A 26,989-nucleotide genomic window follows, 5' to 3' on the forward strand; every position below is an offset into this window, starting at 1 on the left:
TGTTTGTCAATCACACATGACTGACTGTTCTGAATCATCCTACATTCCATTCAGTTTGCGGAACTGACAGTTGAGGAACTCTTTCTTGAATGTCACCGAATGCCATATTGCTAATTGCGTAACTTCAAGAGATTCGCTCTCCGCAGATTGAGGCTTTGTCGGTCATGGTAAGATTACACCATGCACAATGCAGGTGTCTGTCGGGACTTTGTAAGGCATTGTGTCTTTTGAAGGATAATAGAGGGGATCCGTTCATTGCGGGTGTCGCGGAAACCGACCTTGCTTCTTCTATGTGGAAAATGGAATGTGGAATTTAACAAGAAACTGTTGCGCACAAAGTCCCAAGTCTGACATTCTGGAATTGTGTCGACACAATTCCGTTCAACATATCTTGTTAGGTGTTGCTGTTTTTACGATATACAGTATTTTGGATAGCTAAACACGAAGATTACCATAAAACTAGACGGGACCAAATTTTGTCTCGATGCCAACTGATTGAAATGATTATGATGCGCACTGCTCGAGCCTCCGTCCCGCCACGGCGCCGTGCGTCTTTGTGCACGTCTCCTCCTGCCTTTGAAACCGAAGCACGCAAGCCGCTTCTCATCTCGCCTCGACTCTGCCGAACTTGCCACTTTCTCTCCAGGCAGAAGCTCCTTCCTCAAGAGTGAACCTTTGCTGCCTGTGCACCGAGCGCCATCTCTGCCGCAGCGCCACGTTATTTGATCCTTGCTCTTTCTTTGCTGGGAAGAAAAGCTCGCCTCTTTCCCACGCTCCGAGGACACGTGGTGTCCGGAATGAATTGGATGCAGAAGGCCCTCCCTCCACAGTACCACGTCACCTCCTTTTTCTCTCTCTCTCTCTCTCTTGCTCACTTGCTCTACACCCACACGCACACACTAGCGGGTTCTTCAGGCTTTTCAGCAAGAATGCCACTGTTACCAATCTGAGGGTGTTGTGTTTTATTTTTAACTGAGATTTTTACATGACAGTTTTACACGTATTTCCTCCACGGGTTTTCCTGTCTCGTTTTTTTTTTGGGGGGGGCATGCATGCATACCGTCTCCACCCTCTCCCGGGACACCCCCCCCCCCACCCCCACCCCTCCTGTCTTTTCCCCCGCACACCTCGGCGCCAAACCTCGGCCTTGCGCAGCGAGTTGCCCTGCTCCGTCCGCCCCGTGCGTTTACAACGTGTCACCTCGGGCTCCGGGCTCTTTGTCTTGACTCTGGAAAAAGCACGCCTTGTTTATCAACACCATTTTGATCCAATGGAGATAGGGCTCCAATAATAGAACCGCAATTGACTTCTGCGATCATTCTAAAAGTTCATTCCACCATGGATGATTTAGTAGTCTCAATTATACGATAATAACTGTTTGAACCCAATCATCCTTTTGTTATTTCCCAAAGTATTGTTTATCTGGTTTTGGCCGCTTCCCAGAGAATTATTCCGAAGAATTAAACGGAAGAAACGCTGAAGCATTTTGCTGCTGCGGTCTGCGCAAATGTTTTCCAAGTGTCCACACGCACTGGAGCCAAGTTCTGATGGTGGACAGATGTTCCCGATTTTCCGCAAGTTCTCCTCCATTCACCAAGTCAAAGAGAGAGGCTGAAAAACACACACATAAACATGAGCAAAACACATTTAGATCCAAATCCCATTGACACACACACACACACACACACACAAAAATCATGAGCTGCGTTCCACTTTTGAAGTACAATACGTGTGCACTCTTGCAGGTCAGTGACGGCGGCAAAAAGGAATACACATCTGTTTCTAAATACGACCTAAAAAGATCAGAGTCAAATTCTCACCACATTGATTGGAGTGAGTCAGAGCTTTGTGTTTGAACGTTTGCAGCTGTGGGAACAAACAATAAAGAAGCTCACCGACACCTGTAGACGCGCCCATGAAAATGCATTGCTGAATCACATTCAGGTTTGATACCTCCGCAATTTTTTACGTTACTTTGAGCACATTGGCCATGCCTTAAAGGCATTCTTGGATAAATACCTTACTGACTTTCATCACATCTGAATACCCTTTGGGGTGAACTGGAACCTTACAATTGTTCTTTTGGATCAATCAACACAAACAGACTCCAAATGGACTTGTACCCCTTTTTTTCCCTTCCCCCCCACCTTCTCTCTCTCTGCTTGACCCCCACATACGGGGTCACAAGGCGTGCTGGAGCCTATCCCAGTTGTCGGGGGACACCCTGAACAGGTTACCTGCCAATCGCAGGGCACACATAGACCAGCAACCATTCGTGCTCACAATCACACCTCGGGATAATTTAGAGTGCCCAATTAATCTGCCGTGCATGTTTTTGGAATGTGGGAGGAAACCGGAGTACCCGCAGAAAACCTCCGCAGCCCTGCACCTCTGGACTGTGAGGTCGACATTCTAACAAGTTGTTAGCAAGTTCAACATATATAGACAGAGATAGATCATGCTAAAGTAATTCAATTCTATATCTGTATATTTTGCAGGCTCTTTTTTTATTTTGAAAGCAGGCAAGTTAGGTTGAAACCTGCAGCCGCAAATGTGCACCAAATGTACAGTTGAGAGTGTGGGAAAGAACACACAACGGAGCAAACGGCCCACATACACCTTTGTGCGGTTTGCACTCATTTCCTCCATCCATACGTTTGTTGCACTTCAGCAATATTCTCTCACCACCTCTTACGCGAGGTGTCAGTCAGTCACGCACGCACACACGCACACACACACACACACGCAAGCAGGCTTCGGTTCCCACGGTGGTGGGGGTGGCCGAGCGGCGTGTCAATCCCCGCACAGCGTCACCTCTTTTCATTCGCAAAAAAAAAAAGAGGAAGTAGAGCGGTCCCTTTTGTTATGTCAAGTCCCACACAGTCTAGTCGTTTCAAAACAACTGTAATATATCCGCAGTTTATGATTTAAGAAGCCGACTCTAATCTCCTGCGCGACAGTTGTTCTAAATGAGGGGACAGACTTCCGGGTTGCGTTTGTGGGACATTTGTGGTGCCATTTGCTTCCCCCTTTTTTCCCCCTCCCCTCTCATCACATGCGGTTTTGTGTGCATTGGAACATACTCCCACGAACATTTAACGACCTTTAACTTTATAGTGTAAACAAGTAATTAAAAAGTTAAGAAATTCTACGTTTGCTTGTAACTTTTAATTTGTACAAAATGGAAAAGTTTCCGGATTACAACAACACTAAACGCGTCATTTGTCATGGGGAAAATGCCCGCATATTCGCACCCTAATTCCGATTCGATTCATATTTTTATACGCATTTACCGGGTTATATGTTTTCATTAATATTTATTAGACCGTGTGATGAGTTTCTCAGTATTACTGATATTGGGTGTCCTTGAAAAGAAATCATAGCGACGAGTTCTTTATTGCGAGATAGATGTAGATATTCCCATATCGATTAGTTACATACATTAGAATGTTTTACAGCACTTATAACTTCCGTAAAACGATAAAATAAAAAATGACAGGCTCATAGATAGATAACATGACAGCGTTTTGGGTCATGGGGGTCTCAGACAGGGAAGACCACGCCTCTCCCGCCCGCCTCGCCACTTGGATAGCCGGCATCAGCCTATAACCTCGCCGGGTTTCCACCCATTCCTCCACATTTGTTTCTCCCACCCACACCCCCTCCTCCTTTGTATTGTCATGCAAATAAAGGACGCGTAAAATATTCCTCCAGAGCGCAGCCACCAGCCGGCCAGAGCGCATTGAGGACGCAGCCGAGCAAACAGCACGCTGGTGGATTTTCTATCTTTTTTTTGTTTGTTTGTTTTAGTTTAGTTTTTTTCCTCTTATTTTCGGCGTCCAAGAACACTCGTCCCACAGGTAAGACCGTAAAATTCATTCCGAATCCAAAGTTTCGGTGCGTAAAAGCCTTGCACACGCGTTTGGATGTGGTGGAATGCGGTCCCGTGTCTGATCTAGGTTGGACTTTGTGCGTGTCTGTGTGTCGCGTTTACAGGCAGACTCTTGTATCAACGTCGGACGTGGACGTGGGGGGAACCAAAGAGGGAGAGAGAGGTCCGAAGTGTCCCAATAGAACATCATCCGCCGCTGCTAGGAAACTACGGACCGCCACGCCGCCGCCGCCGCCACCCCCCGCGCAGCAAACGGGGATCATCTACCTTGAGGATCTGTGTGTTTTCACTCATTTTTTGGGGGATATACAAACAAGTGTGGCCAAGCGCGAGTGCCTTTCTAGACGGGATTACCGGGCGCCCTCCCTCCCCCTTCCCTTGTCCTCCAACGCAGCCATGAGCCAGGCGGACGTGTCCACATGTTCGGCCCCGCAGAGGGTCTTCCAGGAGGCGGTGAAGAGGGGAAACACCAAGGAGCTGCACTCGCTGCTGCAGAACATGACAAACTGCGAGTTCAACGTCAACTCGTTCGGACCCGAGGGCCAGACGGCGCTGCATCAGTCCGTCATCGACGGCAACCTGGAGCTGGTCAAGCTGCTGGTCAAGTTCGGCGCGGACATCCGGCTCGCCAACAGGGAGGGCTGGAGCGCACTGCACATCGCCGCTTTCGGGGGCCACCAGGACATTGTGCTATACCTCATCACCAAGGCCAAGTACTCCTCTGGGGCCCGGTGATCGCTCACTCCCCAGCCTGCCTCCCTTCTTCCACCCCTCTCTCTGCTGTGTGTCAGGTAAAAAAAAATGCAATGGTAACAAAACTCTCCACTCCATTGTCTCGTTCACGTGCCAAACATCAATTGGGCTGCATTGGAATCTTTCAATGCAAATCTTTCACTTAGTTTCTTGGTACTAAAGCAGGGGTGGGTTGGGAGGGGGGCACTTGTCCTATCAGTTCTCCTGGCGTCATGCAAATATGATTATTATGAGATACTCTTCAAATGCTCTTGGCTGGCTGCTAAAGGGTCCGCAAGCCGTAGGTTGCCCACCCCTGTCCTAAAAGCTTTCTTCTTGAATGTGTCTACTATAGATGGTGCATTCCCCCTTCATTGTTTTTAACCCCGCCCCCACCCCCTCCCATCTTCAATGATGCTCATCGTTGTCCACTAAAAACAGCCATTTTAACTTATTTAAAGTGAATTAGGGCACTTGATGCTGGAATATTTGAAAGGGAAGAGAACACAAAGCAAGAGAAGGCAGATGTATTGTTTTGAACTCAAAGAGCGGCGTCATGCTTTTTATGTTGTTGTTGTTGTTTACCCGGCATGCTGTAACAACAAATGGCTTCATTGTGTTTGTGAAGTACTGCACACGATAGCTTTACTTTGTTTCTGTCATTGTTTGAAGAGAGACGCAAAACATTCAACTCGCCATCATCCGCGCTGGCGTCCAACCTTTTCAAGCCAGTCTGCCAACGGTCACTGTGCTGTTTCTTTAAAGGAAAACAACAAAAAAAAACCAGCTGCTTTGTTTTAAAACAAAATAAAATGAGAAATTGGAATCACTTTATCAACTCATTTCAGTATTCTGTTAACATCCTCGCTGTGAAAGCAGGCTGGGTTTTTTTTTTTTGTTATATTTATGAAGGTACATTTTGATCAGGGGGGGGAAAAAAAAGAGAAAATGATCGTTAATTGTTAGAGGATGACTCAAGCTGCTTCAGTTTTTAAATAAAATAAAAATAAATAACTGTCCCATGTGGAGGTATCCCCTCTGTGTGTGCCCCCACCCCTCCTGTCCCATTCCTCCCATCAGGATTGGTTGCCTTTTTGCCAGCTACCTCGACTTTTAAAGTATTCTCATGTTGTGCTTATGCCAGTATGTTGTGTTTTTTTTTGCCCCCCCCCCCCCTCCCCCTCCACTCCCCCCCAAAACGATCCTGCACCCTCATTTGGGACAGTTTGTTTCACACTACAACCAAACCAGTTCAGACAAGCTAAGCATCAGTGTGCCTTTTCTGCAATCTCTCCTTTTTGTGGGGTCTGTGGGGGGGTGTTGTTTTTTTTTTTTTTCAGTCAAGGCAACAAGTGGAATGGCTTCTAAATGCAGGGAGTTTGAATTGCACAAATACACGGAGCCTCGAGCGCCTCTTGGCTTTGGATGGAAGAGTTACTACTACTGACTTTTTGAACAAACACACACAAAATCGCAACATGTGGCAATTGAGAGACTTACAAAGAAAATCCTGAGAGTTGCCCGCTGCATAAAAAAAAAAAGTCATGGCACCCTAACATTTGAATCAATGCTGCTTGTAATTTGTCATAATTATTTTTTGTTTCAAAGGCTTCACACAGCAGCTTCATGGGAAGAGTGCGTGTTCTTTGAAAGTGTATGCTTCTCATGAGGCACCCCCCCCAAAAAAAAACACACACAAAATACAGTAAACTAAAGCGATTGGATTGGTATCAGGCAACACATGAAATATGCATCGCTTGTCTTAAACTTGATGTTTCTTTTGTTTGTTTCAATATTGCACTGATGACTGCTGTTGAGGTTGGCTTTTTATGTGCCGACATTTAAGATTTTTTTTTTTCTGAACAGAAAAAAAATATTGAACAGCAAAATACTATTGTATAAATATATGCTCCAGGTGATAAATGTGCATGTTACTTTGCGGAAACTTGCTTTTCCAGCAAAGATGTGCGATTGAGTGTGTGTGTGCGTGTGTGTATCGGATCTAATGATGATAAAACTTGGGGCACTTTCTTTTCTGAAGTGCTGTCTTCCAGTTTTTTTTTCTGAAAGGGGAATAATACATTTGATGGTAAGATCATTGTAACGTGATTAAAAATTGCACGATTGTGTGGTTGTCAGGCTTATCAGAGTCATAACATTTATGACGTAATGAGCCAGCCGCCCGAGTGGTGTACATGAGAGGAGTGTGTTGTTCTTTTTTTGTGAAGAAAAAAAAAGTGCTGCGTTTCTTTTGGGGAGGAGGGGGCGGGTGAGCAAGTTGTGTTTCAGATTTTTTTTATTTTATTTTTTTTGCTTAATTTCAAGCATTTTCAGAGGACGAGGCTGATTGACCTTTTTTTTTTTTCCTGAATTTTATTTTGAATGTTTGTAACACTGTGATGATGACGTGGTGTCACGTGGAGAGGAGTGCTGTATTATTTTTGTACGTTTGTGTACAAGCCAGTAAAGAAAACATTAAACCCCAAACTTTCCGTGTATGCATTTTATTTCTCTATTGTCATGAATGTACAAAAGTAGTCCGCTTTTCCCACAGAAAGCAACCTCCCCTACACACACACACACGCAACACTCCCTTCGTTCGTCTCCCTCCTTGTCTTCCAACCAAGCAGGACCAACCCAGATCGCCATTCTCTCCCTTTTGTCATTCATCTGGCTTCATCCTTTCACTGCTAGCATAAAAGGGCCTGATGCATTTTGGGTAGGCTTCCCCTCCCTTGCCTGTGCTTTGGGAGGGATGGTTTTATGTTACCCGCACATATATGTCCCCTTGTGCGCTCTTGTCAAAGTTCTGTTCTGAACTAAGCCTTCCAGTCATTGAAGGATTATTACTTGCTTCTCATTTATGAGATAATTTATTTGGAGCAGAAGCGTAGCCAGAGATTTTTTTTTTTCAGTGGCGTGGCCAGAGTGACATGATTTTTCACTGAGTGGTGGCTAGAAGCCCAATTTTGCTAACTTCCTTTTCATTTTGTTGTACTTTGAGCGCATGTTAACTCTACGACGGAGATGTGAGTGCCATCCCTTATTTGAATGCTAAAAGCTCGTCGCTTTTAAGCTAGCACGAGAGATGACGCATTTGCCGAGAATCATTCTCGGAGTTGACAGGATCAAACGATTCTCTTCAATAAGGTCATAGGTCACCAATATTCATACGAACTCGCTTCTCCGAATCTATTGCCTTATATTTGTTCATGCTCTTGGTTGTGTGGCTTTTCGTCAGCTGATGTTGTTAGCTTACACTTGCGACCTTGACTGAACAGCTATCGCAAATACTTCGCCATTTTAGACTTGAAGGTATAGCGTTTCATTTTCCCAATGAAAGCTCAGTATGACAAATTCTGTGAAGTATGGGTGAGCCGTGGGGGAAAAAAAGACAACATGACAAAGCACTCATCTAGACGTTGAACCCGTTAGTGGTGTAAAACATGCGCAAGCATTGACTGACGGTTTAAAAAAAAAAGTTACATCTGGAGCCTGACGGCTTTGTTTGATATTGTTTACAGTAAAGCAGTTTGATCCGGCCCCCCACACATATAGCATTCACCCTCGCATTTACACCTGAGGACAATTTTGAGTCATCCATCGATTCGAACATGCAAGTTTGTGCAAGGTGGGAGGAAACGCGGCAAGAAAGAAAAAATCAAAACGTGAAAGCTTCAGCTTGGATTTGAACTGTGCTCCACTCTCGATAATCATTTGAATTTCAGGAGCAGCCCGCCCCCAGAGGACGTGGAATGGCAAATTAAAAAAAAAAAAGTGTTACAGGGACAGTGCAGGACATCCTGAGCTATTTTTAAGCAGCCTGACCTGCAGTTGAACCTCAAACATGTGACTGTCATGCCTCTTGCTGCGCTACAGGTACACAAATGCAGGAACGTTGTTTTATTTTGACATTGCAGACCGCTGTTGTCTCTCTCTCTCTCTCTCTCTCTCTCTCACTTGTGCAGGATGTTTTTGTTGAACTGGAATTTCATTGTCCACATAGCAACTTGGCTGGCTGGCCTCCCACGGCTGCTGCTTGCTGCTGCTGGCTGCTAGCCGCCCACCCGCCCCCCATTAATGGCTTCTTCTTGTGCATCCTGCGTGAGCCAGACAGACAACGTGAAGCATCTCGGGACAGAAGAAGCAGCTGAAAAGAGATCAACAGGGGTGAGCTCAGCGTCGCAAAGTTCTTGTACTGAGATGAAGTTACTGTAAGCGGTGGGCTTTTTTTCATACCACCACTACTTATGCGACGATCGTCAATAGTACACAGAATTGTCAGTGGTACACAAAAAAATCACTTAATCCGAAATAAAATACATCAGCATCACCAGATATGTGAATATTTAAATGTGTTTTGCAGGTTGCTGGCTTGTGCTAATCAATCAGTCAGAAGATGAAAAAAGCTGACGCTGATCCTGTGAGCCAAATTTGAAATCCGACTGGTTAAATAAACAGCCCCGTTGATGATAGAGTTTAATGTACATCGGTGAGCACGAATGATTCTGAAGGCCCCTGGGCAGATTAGATTGACATGGCAACATATAAAGGCTGAAATCTGATTGGACGAAGAATACATTACAGGGAATAAACAAATCCAATTCCTTGCTGGCCTTGGCGTCCCGCCACTGGTGAGATGGATGCTGCCGCAGCAGCTGCAAACAAGTGTGTGATAATCTCTAGCATCCCCCCCCCCATCCCCTCATAAAATATTCATCGCCGCGCTCAAAGCATCTCACATGATAAGTGTAACATGCAAATGAACACTCAATTCCTCATTTTCTAAGGGCGCCCGTTCAACTTTGTCAAGCTCAGTCCCTGCTTTGATTGCGCGATCCCCCATGCCACTTCCTCAAAGTCACTGACGGTTAGCACACAAAAGCGCAAGTGTGCGGTTGGCGAAGTCGTGCGAGAGTGTAGTGGAAAGCCGCGAGGAGGAACTCGAATGAAGCCTTTCTCATCGCTTCGGTTACACATCATCGGGGTCATTCGGTGACACTGCGCAATCGAATGAGAGCTGCACTGACAATTGTGCTTCCACCAAGATAATCATGCGTTGTTTTGATTTAAATGGGGCCGAATGCACATTTCTTCACATTTTGAAAAAGTTCAGAGATCTTTACATAACATGGACTGGATCCAAGGATCAAGATTTTTTGGGGGGACGTTGTTATAATAGTTAAACTTAAAATAACTTAATTTAAAAATTTAACTCATTTTACAATAAGTCTGTACCATAGCAAAATTTGGGTGAACTAAGCAACAACTTGCCAAAGCACAGGTGTTAAACTCAAGGCCCAGGGGGCAAATCCGGCCCGCCACATCATTTTATGTGGCCCGGAAAAGCAAATCAAACCTGTAAACTTCCATGATGCTCGCTAAAATCTGTATGTACCAAAATTTAAAATTCTCATCAGTAATAAATGAGAAGGATATTGTAAACATTTTCTTGTAACCAAATGCCTCATGAAAGTAACTTAAATAAGAGTTGAATCAACAGTAATTCTTGACTTCTTTATATGGTTTCAGTCATAACGACCCTCCAAGGGAAACTAAAATATGGCCCACGAAAAAATGAGTGCGACCCGCTCCCAAAAGGACCGTGCCCGGTACCGGTCCGTGGACCGGTTGATGGGGACCACCGATTTAGTCCACTAATCCTCAGCGGTTCTATTTATCACACATACGATGATGCCCACTGCATCGTAATGAACTTGCTGATGGTGCACTTTCTCTGCACTAACAAAACCATGTCTGTGGTTCCCCCACCCAACTACCAGCATCCCTGCCACAGTCTGCTCGGATGTAAGACTGGGAGTAAAAACATAAAGCGGGAGAGACAGGTGGTCAGGATGGTCTCTCCCTCGCCCCTTCGCTCCTTTTTGAACTCCTCTTTCATTCTCGCACTTCATTCTGTGCTTCTCTCCACGGCGTTGGTGACAAGGCGCTCCATTCACGGCCTCAATTCTTACCCCCCCCAACCCCTCCCAGAACCCCATCTCCCCTCCCGGTGCACCCCGACCCCGTCCCCACCTCCCTGGTAGCTCCATTGTCTCACTGGTAGGGGCCTGCTTTAGTTGCTATTCACCAACCAGACGGACTGCCATTGACTGGACACCCCCCCCCCTCCCCCACCACCATCCAGTCCCCCTCAGCCCCACTCCCCCTCACACACATATGCACACAGCAACCTGGCCAGTACCCACCCTGCAAGCTTGCATCAGGCAGCTGCTATGCTAATAGGGAGGTAGACCCCGGCTGGAGGGAGCGGTGTGGTGTGCAAGGAGTTGTGTCACAGTAGCCAGCCTATAGTAAAAGGGGGGTGGGAGGGGGGGGGCAGAGAGAGTGACCTCGCTCCCTCCATCTCCATAGCCATGCCAGAGCAGCAGTAGACCTCCTGTTACACAAAGGGAACCCCCACCCACTCTTCACCCTCCCCCTGGCCTCCTCTGTTCCCCCTCTTTCTCATTCAAATCCATTTTATACCCCAGTGGTAAAGGCAGCTGTAAGTGCAGTATGTAAAGTAACCCCACTCCTGCCCCGCGGGCGCAGCCATTCAAGCAGTGTGTGCGCGTGGGTGCGCGCAACACCATTCCCTTGCTTTGTCTTGGACTGTGCCCCATACCTCCACAAGCACACACCTGTCCTCCAGTTCATTTGCATCTCCCTGCATAGACGAATAACGCAACACGTTTCAATGTGCAGGTATTCTGAAGGTGTTGCTTTCAGAATACACATCCTGCTATTTTAGCAAAAAAAAAAACGACCATGTATAGTAAGGCGTTTTTAGCCGAAAAAAACGACCATGTATAGTAAGGCGTTTTTTGCCGAAAAAACACGACCTGGTATAGTAAGGCGTTTTTGGACGAAATTTTTAGCCGAAAAAAAAACGACCGTGTATAGTAAAGCGTTTTTAGCCGAAAAAAAACGACCATGTATAGTAAGGCGTTTTTGACCGAAAAAAACGACCATGTATAGTAAGGCGTTTTTAGCCAAAAAAAACAACCATGTATAGTAAGGCGTTTTTTTGCCGAAAAAAATGACTATGTATAGTAAGGCGTTTTTTGCCGGAAAAACACGACCTGGTATAGTAAGGCGTTTTTGGACGAAATTTTTAGCCGAAAAAAACGACCGTGTATAGTAAAGCGTTTTTAGCCGAAAAAAAACGACCATGTATAGTAAGGCGTTTTTGACCGAAAAAAACGACCATGTATAGTAAGGCGTTTTTAGCCAAAAAAACAACCATGTATAGTAAGGCGTTTTTAGCCCCAAAAAACGAGTAAGACGTTTTTGGATGAACTTTTTTGCAGAAAAAAACTACCATGTATATATAGTAAGGCGTTTTTAGCCGAAAAAAACGACCATGTATAGTAAGCTGTTTTTAGCCGAAAAAAACCGACTATGTACAGTAAGGCGTTTTTAGCCCCCAAAAAACGAGTAAGACGTTTTTGGACAAAATTTTTAGCCGAAAAAAACCCGACCATGTAAAGTAAAGCGTTTTTGACCGAAAAAAAGGACCATGTATAGTAAGGCGTTTTTAGCAGAAAAAAAATGACCATGTAGAGTAAGGCGTTTTTAGCTGAAAGAAACGACCATGTATAGTAAGGCGTTTTTAGCCAAAAAAACGACCATGTATAGTAAGCCGTTTTTAGCCGAAAAAAACGACTATGTATAGTAAGGCGTTTTTAGTCGAAAAAAAACAACCGTGTATAGTAAGGCGTTTTTGACCGAAAAAAAACAACCATGTATAGTAAGGCGTTTTAGCCGTAAAAAACGACCATGTATAGTAAGCCATTTTTAGCCGAAAAAACGACTATGTATAGTAAGGCGTTTTAGCCGAAAGAAACGACCATGTACAGTAAGGCGTTTTTTGATGAAATTTTTAGCCGAAAAAAAACGGCCGTGTATAGTAAGGCGTTTTTGACCGAAAAAAACAACCATGTATAGTAAGGCGTTTTTAGCCAAAAAACGACCATGTATAGTAAGGCGTTTTTAGCCGAAAGAAACGACCATGTATAGTAAGGCGTTTTTGGATGAAATTTTTAGCCGAAAAAAAACGGCCGTGTATAGTAAGGCGTTTTTGACCGAAAAAAACAACCATGTATAGTAAGGCGTTTTTAGCCAAAAAACGACCATGTATAGTAAGGCGTTTTTAGCCGAAAGAAACGGCCATGTATAGTAAGGCGTTTTTTGCCGGAAAAAACGACCATGTATAGTAAGGCGTTTTTTGACGAAAAAAACGACCATGTATAGTAAGGCGTTTTTGACAGAAAAAAACGACCATGTATATTTAAGGCGTTTTTAGCCGAAAAAAACGACCATGTATAGTAAGCCGTTTTTAGCCGAAAAAAACGACTATGTATAGTAAGGCGTTTTTATCCCCCAAAAAACGAGTAAGACGTTTTTGGACAAATTTTTTGGCGAAAAAAAACCGACCATGTAAAGTAAAGCGTTTTTGACGGAAAAAAACGACCATGTATAGTAAGGCGTTTTTAGCCGAAATTTCGTCCAAAAACGCCTTACTATACATGGTCGTTTTTTTCGTCAAAAAACGCCTTACTATACATGGTCGTTTTTTTCGTCAAAAAACGCCTTACTATACATGGTTGTTTTTTTTGGCTAAAAACGCCTTACATGGTTGTTTTTTTGGGCTAAAAATGCCTTACTATACATGGTCGTTTTTTTCGTCAAAAAACGCCTTACTATACATGGTCGTTTTTTTTCGGCTAAAAACGCCTTACTATTCATGGTCTTTTTTTCGGCTAAAAACGCCTTACTATACATGGTCTTTTTTTCAGCAAAAAACGCCTTACTATACATGGTCTTTTTTTTTCGTCAAAAAACGCCTTACTATACATTGTAGATTTTTTTCGTCAAAAACGGCTTACTATACATGGTCGTTTTTTTCGGCAAAAAACGCCTTACTATACATGGTTGTGTTTTTTTTCGTCAAAAAACGCCTTACTATACATGGTCATTTTTATCGTCAAAAAACCCCTTACTATACATGGTCGTTTTTATCGGCTAAAAACGCCTTACTATACATGGTCTTTTTTTCGGCTAAAAACGCCTTACTATACATGGTCGTTTTTTTCGGCTAAAAACGCCTTACTATACATGGTCGTTTTTTTCGGTTAAAAACGCCTTACTATACATGGTCGTTTTTTTCGGCTAAAAACGCCTTACATACATGGTCGTTTTTTTCGGTTAAAAACGCCTTACTATACATGGTCTTTTTTTTGGCTAAAAACGCCTTACTATACATGGTCGTTTTTTTCGTCAAAAAACGCCTTACTATACATGGTAGATTTTTTCGTCAAAAACGCCTTACTATACATGGTCGTTTTTTTCGGCAAAAAAACGCCTTACTATACATGGTCGTTTTTTTCGTCAAAAAACGCCTTACTATACATGGTCGTTTTTTTCGTCAAAAAACGCCTTAATAAAAATGGTCGTTTTTATCGGCTAAAAACGCCTTACTATACATGGTCGTTTTTTTCGGCAAAAAACGCCTTACTATACATGGTCGTGTTTTTTTTCGTCAAAAAACGCCTTACTATACATGGTCCTTTTTTTCTGCAAAAAACGCCTTACTTTACATTGTCGTTTTTTTCGTCAAAAAACGCCTTACTATACATGGTTGTTTTTTTCAGTCAAAAACGCCTTACTATACATGGTCGTTTTTTTCGGTCAAAAACGCTTTACTATACATGGTCGTTTTTTTGGCTAAAAATGCCTTACTATTATAATGTATACCATACTATACAATGGAGCCAACGTATATGCTGTCACTGGACGGGGTTTGAACCCACGCTGCCTGGACGGAAAGACAGTGTGTATACCTCTACACCACCAGTGACTCTGTGTTTCTTTGCACAATAGGCATATTTGACATGCACTCTGGAGGATTTGCAGGAAAAAAAAATTTCATGTTTTTTTTCTCACATCACAAAGTTGGGTTTTGAACTGCAGTTGCCTGGGCGGAACACCGGTGTGTATTCCACTACACCACCAGTGTCTGTGATTTCTTCTGCACAATAGGCATATTTGACATGCACTTTGGAGGGTTTGCAGGAAAATGGGTTTTCGGCTAAAAACGCCTTACTATACATGGTCGTTTTTGTTGGAAACAAATGCCTTACTATACATGCTCGTTTTTTTCAGCCAAAAAAGCCTTGCTATACATGGACGTTTTTTTTTTTTTTTTCAAACAAATGCTGGGGCTAAAAGAATCAAGTCATAAATAAAATTAAGAGAATAAAGTCGTCACTATTAGAAGACTAAACTTGCTATTTTATGGCAGTAAAGTTCTAACATGAGAAAAAATGTCAGAGGGCTTTGTTTTTCATGACTGGCACGTGTTGTCTCTCCGGACCGAGGCGGGTTAGATCTGACGTCTGTATTTTTGCAGATGAACGCAGACCAGCGGATCTGTGAGAAGGAGGTCTGCACCACTTTGGGTGGAGTCATGGCCAACATCATTCATGGCCAATCAAAGCAGCTCCTTACATTATGTGTCGTGAACTCTTTGAGAACACCCTTACTCCTGAGCTCACTTCCTGTGGCTCTGGTCTTTCGAGAGCTGGGTGGCAGCCCAAGGTGGGGACCTTGACTTTCCAACCTGACCTGTTGGGACGAGGAACCTTAGCTGGTGTGCGAGGCAGAGAAGTTCTCTCCCATCGTGTAGCCCTGGTCACTGAAATTTGAAAAAAAAAAAAGTAAAAATCTCCTGAAAAACATGCGACAGCATTGTATTGTTTTCAAATCAATGAAGCTCAACTTGGATCACGTCACAGTGTGTGTTGGCATGTTGTGTCAACCATGTTTCTACATCTCTTTTCGGAGGGGTTGGGGGAGGGGGGGGTGCAGTTAGAGGAAGGGTTGTTGGCAGAACGGCATTCCTCTCGCTCTTCTTTTCTGTTATTTAGCCTGTGTAGTGTGACCCTGTGCCCCATCGGGGGAGCCATGTCCCATTTGACATCTGCCTGTTTGTTTGGGAAGGGAGGGTGAGGTTGCGGGGTTGCCCATATGGAACTTCAACCCCTCTCACCCCCCAACCCTGACATGCACACACACGCACATATACATGCACATCTCCTGCTGCTTGCTCCCTTTGTCGTTCCATGTCATGCCATTCCAGCACACGGGCCCGTTGCAAGCAAGCTGAAGTGGTCGCCTGCCAATATTAGGGCACATGAAGATCGACAAACATTCACACTCCGATTTCCACCTTTGGACAGTTAAGAGTTTTTGGTGAACCTAAAAAGCATTTGTTGGTTCATGCGCATGAATTTAAATGAAGGATTGCTTTTTTGTAACTCATTTGTCATTCGTCCCTGTTCCTGCACACCTGAACATCCACACACGTCACATGATGAGCTGTAGCACCGCCCCCCGGATGGATTACGCCGCGGCACAATGATTCAGTGTGCGCGTCAGCACAATGGCGCTGGATGTAGGCTAACGACTTTAAATGGCTCACTGGGATGGTGACAAACCTGCCGGCGATGCCGCGTCTGGCACCCTGCTTACCATAATACGCCTTGCCCAAAAGAGGCTTACCGTGAATTAGGTTGTTATCACATTGATGCACATCTGTTGCGCCCGTCGGGTGGCGAAGACAACGCGGCCCACGGGGCTTTATATGGAAACGCTCGAATTTATTTTTCGGCTTACTGCAACCGCCTCTGTTTTGGCTTCAAACTGTCACCATCATAAAACCTTTATTGTCTCGACTCGGATTAAACCACGTTTAGTGTAATCTAATATTTGAATATTTGGGGGGGGAATTATTTCTCTCAGTTCACGTTGAAGCAGAAAATAAATCTTCCCAAAGGGTTACCACAAAATCGCAAGTGTAGAATTGTCCTGTAGATGTAGTTAAAAAGGCGTGCAATGCATACTGTACATATCTATATATGTGTGTGTGTGTGTGTGTGTGTGTGTGTGTGTGTATCTGCGCGCGCATGTGTGCCAGGGAGTAATCACAGAGAATAAAGGCCTACTTGTACGGAGTGAAACCGAGGGGTTTGAAGTGAGATGGAAGATGCTTTTCTGTTTGGCTGAGCACACTCAATGGTGCTATTCAGCCAGCCCCCTTACAGCCCATTGTCCTCCCACCAGTAGCTCAACGCGCACACACACACACACACACACACACACACACACACAGGATGGATGCGGTGCTGGAGGCATGATGGTTTCAGATGATTCTATTTTATCATAGATGATCTTATTTTACCTTAGTGCGAGTCCCTAGAGGTCTAGTCAATGATTCGGGTCCAAACATGGTACCTGCTCACCATTGATGCGTTTCCATTCACAAAATAAAGGTAATACAAATGTCTATTTCTTATATACGGTCAGTCGGGATACCAGATATGGCGAGAAGATACCACAAGGCAGATAACTGCTCTGTTTTTAAACATAAAATAGGCCCACAGTGTTTTAAAAAGGACACATTGCGCCTTCTGTAAGAAGTTAGTACATCTTAGACGGCGGCCATTTTGCCTTCCGCTGCCTTTTGCTGTTGACTGAAAATAAGATATCCTTTATTCGTCCCACAATGGGGAAATTTACAGAATGACATCACGGTCCAGCTCAGGTAAAGAGCGCGGCTCACCTGTTTTCTGGTTTTGTCCTCTCACGTTGACCAGTTGAGCCCTGAGGCACCGCGATGTCATTCTCAGTCAACAGCAAGTGTCAAAATGGCCGCTCCTGGGGATGTATAGAAACAGGTGGATTTTGGTTGTCAAATACATAGCCTTAGGGGAGTACTGATTGACGCACCGATGTCGAACATGACACAAAGATTGTCAACAAAACAGCCAAGGGGAGACGATGAAGTGCAGAGCTCAGCATGTTTAGCGAGTACGTGAGACGCATACGTACGTGGCGCGCACACAAAGGAGAGAAAGAAGCTTCATTCATTAGCCGCTTCTATTCGCCAACTCCTCGTCTCAAAGCATCACAAGTGATGCGACTTTTCTGTGGATGCAAAAAAAAAAAAGCCCAAAAAAGGACTCACTCAAAGCCCTCTCCGCTTTTGCAGACACTCCTTGGCTGAGACGTCGTTAAATGAGACTACTAAAGTTGATTCGATCCAAGACACGTTTATGATGCGACTGCTTTATTTACGTCAGACTTGCGGCTTTTCTTCGATATAACAAGAACAAGTTTGCGCTGTGTGCCAATTGCGCGTCCTGTAATAAAGCACATGTGATATTTCTCATCATTATTTATGCGTTTTGTAATCACATTTGGAGTTCTTAAAATGAATCAATTCATCGACAGTACAATTGATGACCAAATGAAGCTACTTATTTTCACGATCAAGTCAACAGTAAATCAGTCATCTCTACCATCCTTGTTGAAAGCAGATTGATTATTTTTGATGCTGAATCAAGATAGGACATTTGCAAACATCTGTTTTTACTTTGCAAAAAGAATATACCGAGCCAGTAGCCGTTTCAAACGATTCCATGTCGGGTTTTGCTGATGTCTCTCCCTTTGCATAGCGAAACAGTACAATATTTGTTTTCGATTAAGACTTTACCTCATACGGATTGAAAAGTGATTTGATTCATATATTGAGAAGGAAGGATGGACGACTTGTGTGCGCGTGAGTGTATGTGTGTGGTGTGTGTGTGTGTGTGTGTGTGTGTGTGTGTGTTGAGAGGCCTTTTGCGATAACAATAGACAGCAGCAGCAGCTGACCAAAGGATCTCTTCTTCTTTTGTCATATTGTATAATGACATGTCCACCGTACACCCACCCCTTCCTCCCCTTTGCCCTTCATCATCATCATCATCAACATCATCATGCAACCACTTCAGCGTCATCTCCCTCACCCCCTCTGCCGCTTCTGCTGCTCAAATATGCAACCTTTAGGACCCTGCCCATACTCTGTAAACACCCCCCTATTCCTACCCCCCCCCCCCCCCCCCCCGAAACTGGACATGTGTTGGCGCCCATCTGTGTTGAACGCATAAAGAATAAGACCGCTTGACAATGAGGCCTTCTAAATGGGTTCTTCCACATACAGTACTGTACTTAATGTTTTTTTAAAACTCGGGTTGCTTTGGCTTAAAATTAAATTGAAATGAAAGACTTGAATCAAATAAACATAAGGGATGAAGGTATTGTCAAGTACAGTGTGCTGTGGTTAGCCAGCTCAAAAGGTACTGAAAAGTTTCCATGCAACCAAATTCAAGATATCACTTCCTGTTACTCTCTGTGGGAACTTACACACAATAACTTGTCACCCTCTCTCTTCCAGTGTGTGTGCGTGCTTGTGTGTAAGGGTGTTTGTGTGCACGTTTACCATAACTGCCGTCCAGGCAGCGCCAGGTGATACGGGCCAGTGCGGAAGGTCAGCGTTGTGATGTCACTTCCTCTTCCTCTCCGGATATTCCCAGCATTCTACCAGCACAAGCTGGGAACTCTGGGAACTAAGAGCAGGAAGCCTGGCTCCTTCAGAAATGTTTTTTCATTTTTATTTTGAAACAAAACCATGTAAAGAAAAGAAGTTAACAAAAAGAACTTGAATTGCTACCAAATGATCAAGACACGCCCACTCAGTCAATAACAGCTCTGAATTTCAGCTCATTTTGTTGAGACGCAATGGATAAAATCGCTCGACATCCCCACATCTGCGGAAAAGTATCCAAGTTCCGAATAGCATTATACTATATTATTTTTCGGCGAGATTTTATCTTTCCTGGCTCAAAGTTCCGGATATTAAAATGAGCGACGTCAAGTCCTTGACAAGCAAATGGTAAACAGAGCAATGCTGCCCTCTTCTGGTCATTTACACTCATTGAAGGACTTTTAAACGCCCTTTAAAAATCCAAGTTTTGCTGAAGATAGGCTCAAGGAAGAAAAGAAATTGCCGAGACAGATTCAACATTTTATTGGTAAAATGCTCTGGCATGCTAATATAATGATATTTCCAACAAGAAACATCCAGTCAGTAATTGGTATTTCGACTGTGAGCGCTGGGATGTTGCCTCACTCTTCTTCCAGGATTTTTGGAACTGTTGAAGAGAGGTGGGAAAAAAGAACATCAAATAAAACGTGCTACAAGGTGGCTTATTATACCGCGTGGCTCACCTTTTAGGCCGCAGTACTCTTCGCACTCGGCTTTGCTGTAGAACCTGTTGCCGTTGGTCTGGCAGTAGCCCGCTTTGTAAGGCACGCATTCGCCAAGGGTGGAATCGAAGGACCAGTTGAGGGGCTCGCCCGTGCACGCCACAGGGGACAGGGGGAGACGACACACCGCTGTAAGGGAGGAAACACACGGCACCATATCAATACTTGAAATAATAATAAAAAAATTTAAAAACTCAGTTCTGTATACATCACTTGTGTATGCTCACCCTCAGTGCGACACCTCTGCAGACACTCCCTCTCAGTCTTGAAGTTGTTCTTGTTGCCCAGACAGCCTCCGTATATAAACTTCTGGCAGCTCATGGCGCTGGAGTTATAGAAGTAATGCTGTTTTATGCCGAAACACGGCCCCGGTTCCGGCCCTAGACTGCACGCCTCTGAGGGAACGACAAAGATTTTGACCGTCTGACGACTCTCGATTTTTAATTTTTTTTTTGTGCAGTTCTTACCCGATCCATTGAACGTAAGCATGTTATCACCAGAACCGTCCAATTCCATTTCTGCCAGAGCCAAAGTTGGTGCAACGTCCCTCCTCGTCCTCTGTTTCACAGGCATATACAATATTAACACATTTTAATGCTGTCATCACTTTTCGTAGCCCTTAAGTAAGACCACCGTTGGCAAGACAAAAGTCATGGACTTTTCAGCCAGTATGGGGGACGATGTTGCCCCTATTAGATGTGTGGACTGGGATGAAGGGTTCTCAGGAAAGCCCTCAAAATACTGAGTATACAGTATTAATACAGTACTTGTGCGAAGAAGAAACAAAGCAACTTCACGGCAACTTTTGCACCGCTTGTGCTAGTAGGTCAACTTTTTTTCTGCAAGGATCACATCAAGCCACATCTGATTAAACTTTTCTGTTGACCAGAGTTCATTTTTATAATTATCACTTTGCTTACTTCAAAAACAGTTGCCGGTTCTTCGACCTGCTCTTCAGGTTCACAGTGACCTGCAAATAAATAAATAAATAAATAAATAAATAAATAAATGAAGCATCCCGGCTGACTTTATGCGAGGCTAAAAATATCAAGTCATGCATTAAATGATCTGGATTTGCCCTTAATTTGTTCATATGTGTCACATTACCCCAATACCTGCCATCTTCTGCAAATGTATTTGCAAACAAACATTTGCTGGAGAAACTGCTAGAGTATTTGGAAAGCATCATTGCTGTGTGCTGTACCTTTGTTCTGTTTGATGATAATGTTGTCATCGCTCATCCCTTGCTCTCTGACCAGCCGTTTAAAGTCATCCAGCAACGTGTCCCTCACGTCCATGGTCCTACCTGTGGGAGGTTTGCAACAACCCGACTGAGCATAAGCAAACAAAAGTGATGTTGCATAACGAGCGTTCACACACTGTAAAGCTTCACTGAGATGCTTCTCTGGCCCGGTGACCTCTCCTTGACGGATATCATCAGGGCGTATTCCTCGTAGTTGGTGTGCACCACGTAGGCGTCTACTTCAGTGCCCCACTCTGCAGGGAAAATGGATATTGTGCTGTGTTTGTCATTTGGTCCAGTGAGAACAAGATCAGGCTAACTCCATTTGTGTGTTGCGTTGTTCAGATCGTGGTCTCAATAAAGACTGAGTTAAAATGTACCTAAATCATTGAGGTATAAATGCTTCCCATTTTATTGCAACCATGAACATTTCAATCACCCTCCTGCAAAATAACAAATATTGAGTTTCCCCACTCTACTTCTCACTGTGCTTTGAATGACTAGAAAAGAACCTACTCGTAAAATGAAAATGTCCCGGTGTTGTCGTCAGATGATAGTGTCCACTTTTCTGCTTACAGGTCCCATTTCTGAAGACACGCGTACAAAAATCATACGATGCACAATCGAGCACATACAGGATGGTTCAGAAAGACAGTAGTTAGCGCCAAATCAGTAAATTATTTTTCCAAATAAAATTTTGGAATTTTGCTGTTTCCAGCATTGAAATTGAAAACTTTGTAAAACTTGGGTCTGATTGGTCAACATATATATATGTTGAATATACATATACATATGTTGAATATTCAATTATTGACTCTATCCAGCTAGCTAGTTGTTAGCTAGCTAGCTCGCGCTCTTCTTTTATTGTATATGCCGTTTTTATTGTGTTTTTAATTAGCTCGAAAATTTCATTTCTAATTATACTTGTGTTTTGTTGTCTGCTTGTAGACGTTGTGTCAATAATGTTTCCAAAGTCTGTTCTATACAGTGTGTATCGTATGCTAGTGTTTTCAATGCCAATAAAGTGTACTCAAACAAACACATTAGCATGTAGCGCAAATTATCCTGTGTGTCGACCGTATTGATTACACAACGGTTCCGGCTCTGTGCATTGGGAATGATGGCGGATGTTGTAGACGTGTTTGTACGGCATCAAACCACATTGTGCAAAAAGCTGATTCTCGGTTACTTGTCTGTGATATACAATATGTACTGACTTGAGAACAGTTCTTATCATTTCCAGTTTATCGTCGGCGGGTCCTCTCTGCAACACCAGCTTGCCGATTGCAGAGTCCATTCTGTGGTGGTCGATATGTGGGCATGTCTTTGCCACAGCAACATCATGCCAAGTCCCTAAAAACTGGTATGGAAATATTTGAGTTTTTGTGGCAGGAGTCCCTTTTCGTAGTAGCAATACAAATGTCAGTCCAGTCCAATACTTCTTATTACTGAGCAAATACAAAAAAAAAAAAAACGATGAAGTTCAATTCCGTCACATATCATATGGATTCATTAAAAGACATTTAAATACTTTTCAGAAAGCCAATTCCCACCCAATTTTTGGATTGAAAGCTAAGTTTGATCGTAATATTCTAGTTATGAGGAAAAGTGTTGAAGAAAATAAATGGACATTTGTAACAACAACGCTCCCAAGAAAACAAACAAAAAATCTGCTTCATCACCTCAACCAGTGCAAGCCTCCACGTTTGTTGTTGGAATTATTGACTTTTAAGTAAAAGGAACAACCCTGAAGAAAGAAGTACCACTCACCCTGGTTAGGTCGAAATTCTCCTGGGTAGGATATGTAGGTTCTGGGAGAACAAGCGCCTGGATGGTCCAGATGCATGCCAGGATAAGCACAGAAGCCAGAAACGCAATTTTTCGCATGATCGCAGTTTTTCAACGCGTTCGTCTTTGTGATGACCGATGCTCGGGAAGTCTCAGCATAAAGCCCATCGGGGGCATCGACCCGCGTTATATGTGTGCCTCGAGAGACCTAAACAAACAAGTGAAAGGAGCAAAGTTCTGTGACTCATCTCCCGATGGACTTCAGAATTTTGGCAAAGTTGATAAATCAATTCGTATTTAAGGGATTAATGACTAACTGGTCAAAGGGAGGCATGTTGAAAGTGAGAAAACTCGCCATCTAGCGAGCTATTGGGGCAACTGTTTGTTGCTCATACACAACGAAGGTCTGCAGTGGTACTTTTGAGCAAAAAAAAAAAGGCTGATAAAATATGAATGTGAATTAATTAGGCGATTAGAATTTAGTTGTCGCAAATCAGCAACATCCGAGAGGGGCAAGTGTTGCAGGCGTTACATGTTTTTTTTTTCATGTACTAAAGCACATGAAAAAAAGTAGACGCCTGCTCATCAAAAACATGAGAACGTTATTCCTAAAAAGGACATTTAATATGAATGCAAGCCTCAATATTTTTTGAACATTTACACGACACACTTTGATATCGGAATTTAAAAGAAATAATTTCGTCAAATATGTTGTACATAATTTTATAGCTTCCGGTCATATTTCATAAGTAGCATTCCACTGATGTGTTGAATCTAATTCCAAGGCAACACAAAAGCTGTGTTCTACATTACATCGTTGTTGTTTTTGTGATTTACGACTTGTTCTGACGCAATTTAGGCCTTTTCAATTCCAAGTTCCCGACCGGCGTGGTTGGATTTTGGAGACAAACTCCGCCCCCTTGTGGTTATTTAAAAAATCTCCACGTGATTCATCTCACCACTTCTTTTTTGAAATCGTGCATAAATCTTTTTTTTTTTAATACAAAACATCTATTTTCTTCCACTTACTTGGTGTGAGGGTCACAGAACAGCATCTTAAAAACACAAAGTGGTCCTCACAAAACAGGAAAACAAGAACAGCACACAGTTTGGAGGATATTGTTGTCACGTGAAAATCATTTATTTGTAGAAATGTGAAACAGGAGAGACAGGAGTTGAGAGCAAATGATGGCAGGTAAAAAGGCCAACTAAATACATGGGAGAAGCGACGGGGACCTGCGAAATGTAAGACATCGGAGTGAAAAGGTGCCGGATACGCGACAAATCCTACCGGATACGGGTTTAAATATTTGATTATGATTGAACTCACTTATCCAGATGGCGATGGAGGGCAGTTGTCTGTCAGAGAGAAAAGAACGCAATGATAAATGCTATAAATGTAATCCATATTTCCGTAATCTAAAAATGCATCAAATCCAAAAAAAAAGCAAATCATAAATGAGTATATACAAATACATACTAACTACTTCATTTCGTACCTGCTGGCGGTGGGGTGAGAATGGCTTCCCTTGGAAATCCTCGAGACAGAGCAAAGGCTTTGAACTTCTGAATGACTTCCACTCTCACCCTCGGAGTGCGACCTACAAGCAAACGCACGTCTTAATGCGATGCTGCAGGGACACAAGGCGCACTTGTTTGTTGCTTGTGCACGTGTGCGTCGTCGGCCTCACCATAGAGGGCCACCTGGGTGTACTCTCTGTGAAACACTTTGTGTTTGAGCACCAATGCATATTCATTGTAGTTTGTCTCGACGACAGTGATGTCCTTCACCATGTTGTGACCTAAGCATATAAGGGGGACCGGAAAATAATCAGAGAAAGCAATGCAAAAAAAATCATTTGTATGTATTTAGAGCTGTAATGTTATATCAATGATGTCATTGAGCGGATAAAAAAAAAAAAATCGGCAGAAAATGCAAAATATTGGCCCTATGAAAGTGATTAGTCAGGTGACTTACGTGTACTGAAGTAGGTGAACTGTCCTGGAATGTTTGTCTTCTCATAATAGTACATTTTACTGTGACACCCTGCAGGTCTAGTACACACGCACACACACACGTTGTCCACAAAAAAAAAAGCATCATCAGTTTTCCGTCCAATTTTTCTCTTCTCTTGCACAGACAATTGAGTCGACAGACACTCACGTGGCGTCCCACATCGTGAGGTTAACGTTGCCGCTTGCCTGCGCCGTGACGACACCCAGGGAGACCCTCAGTTTGTCTCTGTACTGAACAAAGCTCGGTGAGTCATATGCCAGGCCCACGCGGTACCACCTACCTGCAAACTAAACACACGCATACGTCACAGAGTCATTTGCTGCCGGTAAAAGAACACAAAACAGTGCAGTAAAAGGACTCTATATAGGTCATTTGTGGACAACAACGAATAATCAATAAGTTTACACTATTTGTCTGTTCTCAAATCTTTTAAGATAGCACTCAAGGTCATTGAAGGTATCAGCAGAGTTTTCGTCAGCATCAGCTTGCCTGCTAAAATTAGCAACACGTTAAACAAACGTCAGCAAATCACATAAACAACATGAAAAAACACTTGAGCAAAACGCCACACAGACTCATCAAACTGCTTCAAGCTTCAGTCAACTCTTAAACAAACATAATCAAAGTTCATTAACATGGAAAGCAAAAATCATCAAACACCATAACAGGCTAAACGTATCCTACTTAATTTAATTACTTAATGGCATGTTAGCTAGCTAGCTATTTTGAAGTTAGTTAACTTGTGAATTGCATTTTCACCAAGGGTAGTGGTTTGTTTGGTCAAGTTTTGACCAAAAATTATATTGACGATATCAAACATTTTTTTTTTTTCTAACAGGAGAAACTTTCTCCAGGACCCAAAATCTGTTTTCAAATTTTTTGCTGAGCTTTACTCAGTTTGTAGTGCCCATTCACAACTAGCTACTTTGCATTTTAAAGGAAATATTTTGGGGTGAAATTAAACACCTGCCTCTTTAGTAGTCTGTTTGGAAGAAGTAAGAACTTCATTAGAAATGTAAAATCAAAGGAAAATTATTATGTACCAAATATGTATGCGGTACAGTAGCAATACACAATAACTATTTAAGCGCACTTACCTCAATAGCTTTCTAGAGCTAGTTATGAGCTTGTTGGTTTAATTTTTATTTTTGGTCTTGATTTTTATTTACTTATTTATTTGACAAATTCCTAGCGATAATTGTATGCAAAACAAATGGCCTCAAAATGATTTTTAACATGAGCTATCAAAGTTAGTCAATTTGAAATCATGTCCTGTTTTTTAAAAAACGATGGAAATTAAAACATGTTATTTTGTACAGTTCATTGAGTAATCAAGAGGTTAATCGCATATTAAACGTCAGTTCAAGCCATAAACCATTCGTGGCTGTATCAGCATTTGTATGCTCCTTTTCCCCTGTTCGACATTCGGTACCTTCAAAGACATTTAAACATGAGACAACTCAAATGTAAATGCTTTACAACACTTACCACGGTTGCTATGAGAGTTTTTTTTTCAATTAGCACATAAGCTAGATTTATTAAAGTTAGTTTTTTTAACAACAAAAACAAAAACAGCCTGTTTGTCTAAGTGTAGCAATAACGATGCTAATGTTAAAGTCAATGCTCCAAGTTTCGTTTTAGGAAACACAAGGAACGCCTGTAAAGTCAATGAAATGGTGAATGGACAAAGATAAACGAAAAAAAAACCCCATAAAAGTTGAACGTACCCTCTGTAAGTTGAAATCCCTCTGCGGCTTCACATCACTGTGCGCCATTGATGTACAAAACATCACCATGACAACAGCCACCTCGGCGGTCCTCATGGTGGCGTGGACGGGGGCCGAAATAAACAATAGAGGTGTAAAAAAGTCAAGCGAGCGAGTTGTTGTCCAAGTGGACTTGAAGACTGCCTGCAGCGATATTTGTTTATTCCGGACGATCCACCCACCGAGTGGTCAGCCAATCACGGCTGAGCAGCAGCACAGAGCAGGAAAAGGGGGCCAAGAGTTGGAGGAGCCAAAACGAGCGTCTGGCTCTGATAAATTAAGTGGAGGAAGGGGGGTTAATATATCATAGTTTCGTGGTTTGGAGCATCAGCTGAGGTTCATGTGGGGACCTCACAAGCACAGACGCTTTGGTTTCATGAGGTTTTGGGTCACGCAGC

General features: G+C 43.1%; 3 protein-coding genes and 2 long non-coding RNA genes across 5 annotated transcripts; 2 read left to right on the top strand and 3 right to left on the bottom strand.

Annotated features, from left to right (window-relative positions):
• Nucleotides 1-580: 580 nt before the first annotated feature.
• nrarpa (NOTCH regulated ankyrin repeat protein a) lies at nt 581-5,555 on the top strand. Its single transcript, XM_052051760.1, has 2 exons — nt 581-3,860; nt 3,997-5,555. Exon 2 carries the CDS (start codon nt 4,289-4,291, stop codon nt 4,625-4,627), a length of 339 nt encoding a protein of 112 aa, XP_051907720.1. The 5' UTR covers nt 581-3,860; nt 3,997-4,288; the 3' UTR covers nt 4,628-5,555.
• A 1,422-nt stretch (nt 5,556-6,977) lies between these two features.
• LOC127591552 (uncharacterized) lies at nt 6,978-19,021 on the bottom strand. Its single transcript, XR_007959902.1, has 3 exons — nt 18,951-19,021; nt 17,250-17,344; nt 6,978-8,774 (listed from the first exon to the last, which is right to left on the bottom strand). It is a non-coding gene; the product is annotated as an uncharacterized LOC127591552 (long non-coding RNA).
• Nucleotides 8,351-15,898, top strand: LOC127591549 (uncharacterized). The gene is made up of 3 exons (XR_007959899.1): nt 8,351-8,503; nt 8,593-8,794; nt 15,039-15,898. It is a non-coding gene; the product is annotated as an uncharacterized LOC127591549 (long non-coding RNA).
• Nucleotides 19,022-19,523: 502 nt separating the features above from the next.
• ambp (alpha-1-microglobulin/bikunin precursor) lies at nt 19,524-22,977 on the bottom strand. Its single transcript, XM_052051771.1, has 10 exons — nt 22,791-22,977; nt 22,238-22,380; nt 21,537-21,607; nt 21,158-21,274; nt 20,982-21,083; nt 20,689-20,747; nt 20,245-20,335; nt 20,005-20,172; nt 19,739-19,906; nt 19,524-19,662 (listed from the first exon to the last, which is right to left on the bottom strand). Exons 1-10 carry the CDS (start codon nt 22,905-22,907, stop codon nt 19,637-19,639), a joined length of 1,062 nt encoding a protein of 353 aa, XP_051907731.1. The 5' UTR covers nt 22,908-22,977; the 3' UTR covers nt 19,524-19,636.
• A 950-nt stretch (nt 22,978-23,927) lies between these two features.
• ptgdsa (prostaglandin D2 synthase a) lies at nt 23,928-26,752 on the bottom strand. The gene is made up of 6 exons (XM_052051723.1): nt 26,553-26,752; nt 24,973-25,112; nt 24,787-24,863; nt 24,500-24,610; nt 24,308-24,409; nt 23,928-24,167 (listed from the first exon to the last, which is right to left on the bottom strand). The coding sequence occupies exons 1-6, from the start codon at nt 26,646-26,648 to the stop codon at nt 24,139-24,141; spliced, it is 555 nt and encodes a 184-aa protein (XP_051907683.1). The 5' UTR covers nt 26,649-26,752; the 3' UTR covers nt 23,928-24,138.
• Between the last annotated feature and the right edge of the window lie 237 nt (nt 26,753-26,989).

Source organism: Hippocampus zosterae, chromosome 18 (genome assembly GCF_025434085.1).
Source record: "Hippocampus zosterae strain Florida chromosome 18, ASM2543408v3, whole genome shotgun sequence".
NCBI lineage: Eukaryota > Metazoa > Chordata > Actinopteri > Syngnathiformes > Syngnathidae > Hippocampus > Hippocampus zosterae.

What these genes read in the sequence shown, in the direction of transcription:
- ambp (XM_052051771.1), bottom strand. Translation starts at nt 22,907, where the DNA reads ATGCGAAAAATTGCGTTTCTGGCTTCTGTGCTTATCCTGGCATGCATC. An exon ending in ATGATAAGAACTGTTCTCAA is followed by an intron (nt 21,608 to 22,237) that starts GTCAGTACATAT and finishes GCGTGTCTTCAG; the next exon opens with AAATGGGACCTGTAAGCAGA. An exon ending in TATCATCAAACAGAACAAAG is followed by an intron (nt 20,748 to 20,981) that starts GTACAGCACACA and finishes ATTTATTTGCAG; the next exon opens with GTCACTGTGAACCTGAAGAG.
- ptgdsa (XM_052051723.1), bottom strand. Translation starts at nt 26,648, where the DNA reads ATGAGGACCGCCGAGGTGGCTGTTGTCATGGTGATGTTTTGTACATCA. An exon ending in CACCCAGGTGGCCCTCTATG is followed by an intron (nt 24,410 to 24,499) that starts GTGAGGCCGACG and finishes GTTTGCTTGTAG; the next exon opens with GTCGCACTCCGAGGGTGAGA. An exon ending in TCTCACCCCACCGCCAGCAG is followed by an intron (nt 24,168 to 24,307) that starts GTACGAAATGAA and finishes TCTCTCTGACAG; the next exon opens with ACAACTGCCCTCCATCGCCA.
- nrarpa (XM_052051760.1), top strand. Translation starts at nt 4,289, where the DNA reads ATGAGCCAGGCGGACGTGTCCACATGTTCGGCCCCGCAGAGGGTCTTC.